The sequence below is a fragment of the Trachymyrmex cornetzi genome, unplaced genomic scaffold, assembly GCF_001594075.2.
Source record: "Trachymyrmex cornetzi isolate Tcor2-1 unplaced genomic scaffold, Tcor1.1 scaffold1480, whole genome shotgun sequence".
Classification (NCBI taxonomy): domain Eukaryota; kingdom Metazoa; phylum Arthropoda; class Insecta; order Hymenoptera; family Formicidae; genus Trachymyrmex; species Trachymyrmex cornetzi.
The window spans coordinates 54,810-59,914 of NW_017296071.1; the positions used below are offsets into that span (position 1 = coordinate 54,810).

The window sequence follows — 5,105 nt, forward strand, 5'->3', positions numbered from 1 at the left end:
ACTTAGAAATCTACTAAATTCACAGAGCAAAACTTTTTTATCGATTGAATGCTGCACAAATTGTTTTACAATTAAAGAATTTTGCTCAAAGATGGTTTCCCTCCAGGAAAAATTCTTTCTCGCAGTTCCTGTTATCCGTTGGTATTAAATTTTATTACCGTGTTTAACCAAACAATTCCAACTAAACTCGATTTTGTCTGTTTTATCTGTATCGCGAAAGATTTCTTATATAATAGTTTATGTTATACATTAAAAATTCACTAATTTTTTAATAAATAGAAACAAAAGAGAATTCTAATAAAATAGTAATATTTTAAATTATTCTTTATGACTTTTCTATAAATCAAATAATAATACTCTAAAATTAGTAATAATTCATAAAAATTTACACAAAAATTATTTAGTACATGACAAGATCATAAAAAATTTATCTTTCTAAAAAAAGATTTAAAAAACCGCCAAGTATGCGCGCCTCGATGAGCGTTTTCTTTCAGAAAAAACCGTTACATAAATTATTATACGCTCTTTGAAAAAAAATAACTTCCGATTCCAAACCTATTCCAAATCTATTTTTCAAACTATGAAAGTATATATTATAATAACATTTTTTTTTCAAAAAATATGTGAAGTCTTTAAATTGCGCCAATTATAAACAGAAAATAAATTTCGTTAAAACATTTTATTAATGTCATATAACTACTTTTAAACAAAAATACATGAAAATAAAAGCATTTAATTGAAATAAAAAAAATTTAATATAAAAAAACTTGACGCCGCTAGCAAGCTCGGCTTGGTCTTCTGTCATAATAATGATAACGTATCTTAATGTCAACATTTGGACTGTGCATCGCGATATCTTCGTTTATTTGTAGGATACATAGATAATAAAAAAGGTTTAATTATATAATTTAAACCTGAGTTGTCTATTGAGACTATACTAGAATCGATCAACTTTTGAGTTCTATTCTCAATGATTCGATAATCTCGGGTGCTTACAACTCACCGGCTCGCGTAAAATCACGGGGTGGTCTCGCGCTAGCTACAGCTGGCGCGAGATACCATCATCTCTTGATTTAATATCTAACGTATAGCAAACTTTGAACTTTATGATCTCATTATTATTATCAAACACTAGTCAGTTTATATATACGATAAATTGGCTAAGAAGTCCGAGAATTGTGAACACATAGTCTGTGATTTCATATCTTCGACCTATGAACTGTATATTTGCTATATATACACGACATCTTTCAATTATGGTGCAACGAAGATTCCATAAAACAACGTTTATTCGAAAAGAGCAATCTTAACAAAATGAAGGCCTTTGAATTCTGTATTTGCGCTTTAGCATATATCGTAAGTATTTATTTTCTATAAAAAAGTAATCGAAATATAAGCAATACACACAATCTTAATCGTAATTTTAAAACAATTTTTATATATTCTACTATAAACAACAAATTTGTTATCTCAAAAAATTTTTCCGCTATATTGGATCCTCCATTTTGAATTTCGAAAATTTTACTTCAGATTCGGATTTTGTGACCTTAAAAACTTTGCTACTAAAATCACACATAGTCTTTAAAACTTTTTCTTCAAAAACATTTTTGACACAAAACGTTTAAAGAGATATTTTAAAAAGTTGGCACTTTAAGATGGCGTAAACGAAAGTAAAAAAAACAATTAGCTTCGCTAGCAAAAGACTCACAAATATGTCAAAAAACGTCAATTTTGACACGTTTAACTTCATTTTTCTCAAAAACCTGACGTGATAGAGCAATTTCATTGCCGGATTCGTGTTTAGCGCGCGAAAATACATTGAAAATGATATCTTTTATTCAAATAGCAAAAATCACGTCATTATTATATTATATAAAATAAAATTGTAAAAAATATGTTTTAGTCTCTTACTTCATCTATACCTATAATGAGTAAATTAAAAACACAACCTAATAACAGTACTCAACTTATGAACATTTGCGTTATTGAAGCTGGTATGACTTATGGTAAGCAATAAAAATACACAGAATATATTTTATTCATTTACTTCTGATCAATTCTAAATTCATATGCTCTTGATAAACATAATGCTTAAATAAATATTATTTTCCATCAAAATTTTGACAACTTCAGATACTTATTAAGCATTCAAATAACAAAATAATTATTTATTATTATTAATAATAAAGCATAAATAGCAACAAAATAACAAAATAATTAAAACTTACTTTATTTACTTTAATAACAAATTTGTTAGAAAATTAATTGACTTTTTACTTTCCCCCTTTAAGTATATAAAATCCGTATAATAAAAAATAAATATTTCTCTTTAATATTTATTTTCCAGAGGATGACTATGGTATAAGAGATATTATAAATGATGTTATTGAAAAACCTGACTTCGAGGAAAAAACACGAAAGCATGGCTGTTTTGTTGAGTGTATTTTAAGGAAATTGAATTGGGTAAGAATTTGAAAGATAAAATTTTTTATCTCATATGTTTGCGACATTCAATACAAAGTGTAGCGAATACTGATCAAATCTTATTAAAGATATATTTAATAATTGTTTTTTTTCCAAAAGTGTTTATTAATCCCTTCAGACCCTGCATGCATAATGTATGTACATCAAATTTGAAGACATCTCCCTAATAGCACATTTTATCCGGGATACATCCTGGGGATGTCCGTAAGATGTTCAAAGGACACACGGATATTCTTTGGATGTCCATAGGACGTCCACTGGAGGTCAGTGTTGTTAAGATTGTGTTGAAATTATTTAATTCTATCAACATTATCCGAAATCTGATATACATAATAATGTCTCCCATAGTAAAAAATGTCATAGTTACTTCACGATCATAGTTACGTCATGGTAACGTGCGAATGTCCTTTATCACAATGTGATGTCATGACAATGTCATGGTGATGTGCGAATGTCTTTGTAACATGTATTATAATATGTATATATTGTTTTGTTATAACAATCTCACAGTGACATCATATTTTCTTTCTGACTATTGTGACTCTATTGTGGCGTGAATATGACCTTTTGCTATGGGTGGATATATGTTAAAAAAATAGTCAAAATTTTGAAAAAAAATGAATTGTTTAGTATAAATTATTTATTAAAGTACGCATAAATTGAATTAAAAATTCTTTTTAACATGTTCCAATAAAATTAAGTCTGAAAGGATTAATAAATATTGTTAAAATTATGTCATTGATGCAGATATTAAAAATTGATATTTTTAGGTAACGTATATATATATCCATGTCACAAGCAAGGAATAGTTATCTGTTTATACATATGAGGCAAATACATTACAAGTAATATAATATTTAAATTAAAAAAAAAAGATTAATGTTTATTATCTTTTTATCAATGTTAGATGGAAAGATCAGAATTTAAGGAAGAGAAATTTTATGTGGATTTAAATAACAAAATATTTGCTAATCATCCGTATAAAACTCAAATAGACGAATTTCTAAGTGATTGTGTGAGAAAAGGTAAACTACTATATCTAGCGTATCTTTATAATATTTTTTTATACCTTGGTTGAATAAATTTTTTGTACTTTTAACATTAAAGTATTTGCAATATAATCATACTTTTATTTGATATTAATATTATTACATATAAATATAATTAACAATAACAAATATATGTATATATTTTATTTTTTATTTCTTATTTTTAATTAAATATGTCAATAGCTAATATTTACATAACGCGTTACAATCTTTCTGTTATTTTTATTAGATTTAATGTAAGATTGTTAATATATTACCACTAATATATATTTTAGTAAAACATGCACCGCAAGAAAGATGTCAGCGAGGTGTTGTAGCAATGAAGTGTGGTGTGAAAAATATGTACAGATTGTTTCCTTCCATACTGAATGAAAACGAAGAGGATATAGAGAATGAGGAGAATGGAAATAATTAAATATAATTAAATACCCCCCTATACACTATACGTACAATAATTAATGTTCCGTAACAACGTAATGGAACTTTAATAAGAAAATTATTCTTTTTGTATTAAAAGTTCATATTTAATTTAATTAATAAGTACTCTGTAAATATATGTTTTAAATAAAAATACACTTAAATTAAACTTCTTTAGAATGAAGTTCATACTAAAGAAGTTTAATTTAAGTGTATTTTTGAAATATTGTCATTATATGGTAAATTATCTTTATTAATATATAATTAAAGTTTATGTATTCTACGACCTTGATTTTTTATTTTATGTATTTTATACTTTGGAGTGAGAGCTAGTATATACACGTATTACTTGCGATTATTCTTTAAATAATTGCGCTTATAGCAATGAAAATATAATCTATACAAAAAAAAATGAAAAGTATGCTTTGCATCTGTCTTTTAATATTTGCTGTAAGTACTATTTTAATCAACTACTTAAACTATCTGGAGACACTGGTAGTGTCTCGGCGCTAAGCTGCGCAGAGCGACACTGCCGTGCCTCCTTTACGCGAACCGACGAGTTGCGGCAGATCGAGATTATCAGATCTCAATAACGGCTGAACCGATCGCGTTCTATGTATGCTCAATCGATAGCCACCACACGAATTGTGTGATAAAAGTGCTTCTATTTTTTTTCTACGTGCCCTACGAGCGGAGATATCGCGACGCAAAGTCCGGATTGTTGAATTTTCACCTCATCTGGAGACACTGGTAGTGTCTCGGCGCTAAGCCAAAGCGAAGCGACACTGCCGTGGCCTCCTTTACGCGAACCGAAGAGTTGCGGCATATCGAGGTTATCGGATCTCATATAACGGCTGAATCGATCGCGTTCTATGTATGCTCAATCGATAGCCACCACACGAATTGTATAATAAAAGTGCTTTTATTTATTTTGTACGTGCCCTACGAGCGGAGATATCGCGACGCAAAGTTCCGAACTGCTACTTTTCACTTCTCCGATTTTCAGATACGTCGTCCTGGTCATGATAAAAATACAAGGGTATGCTCATCAATTGTCTAAAACTCGTTCAGCTTGCGCATGTCCTTGCCTACGTCATATTCGGGTGCGTTGATTGGTCGGTTCTGATTCGGGTGCAATCGGTGGTTATCGGTCGT

General features: G+C 28.9%; 1 protein-coding gene across 2 annotated transcripts in view; it reads left to right on the forward strand.

Moving 5' to 3' along the window:
* Window positions 1-1,200: 1,200 nt before the first annotated feature.
* LOC108757953 (pheromone-binding protein Gp-9-like) overlaps window positions 1,201-5,105 on the forward strand; it is a 13,091-nt gene continuing 9,186 nt past the window's right edge. The window contains exons 1-5 of one of the 2 annotated variants that reach the window (XM_018502660.1): window positions 1,201-1,356; window positions 1,904-2,006; window positions 2,348-2,463; window positions 3,392-3,509; window positions 3,809-3,993. In XM_018502660.1, coding sequence (XP_018358162.1) covers window positions 1,315-1,356; window positions 1,904-2,006; window positions 2,348-2,463; window positions 3,392-3,509; window positions 3,809-3,948 — 519 coding nt within the window. In that variant the 5' untranslated portion in view covers window positions 1,201-1,314 and the 3' untranslated portion in view covers window positions 3,949-3,993. Of the gene's footprint in view, window positions 1,357-1,903; window positions 2,007-2,347; window positions 2,464-3,391; window positions 3,510-3,808; window positions 3,994-5,105 lie in introns of those variants that run through there. The other variant, XR_001939930.1, reaches the window with a different exon arrangement.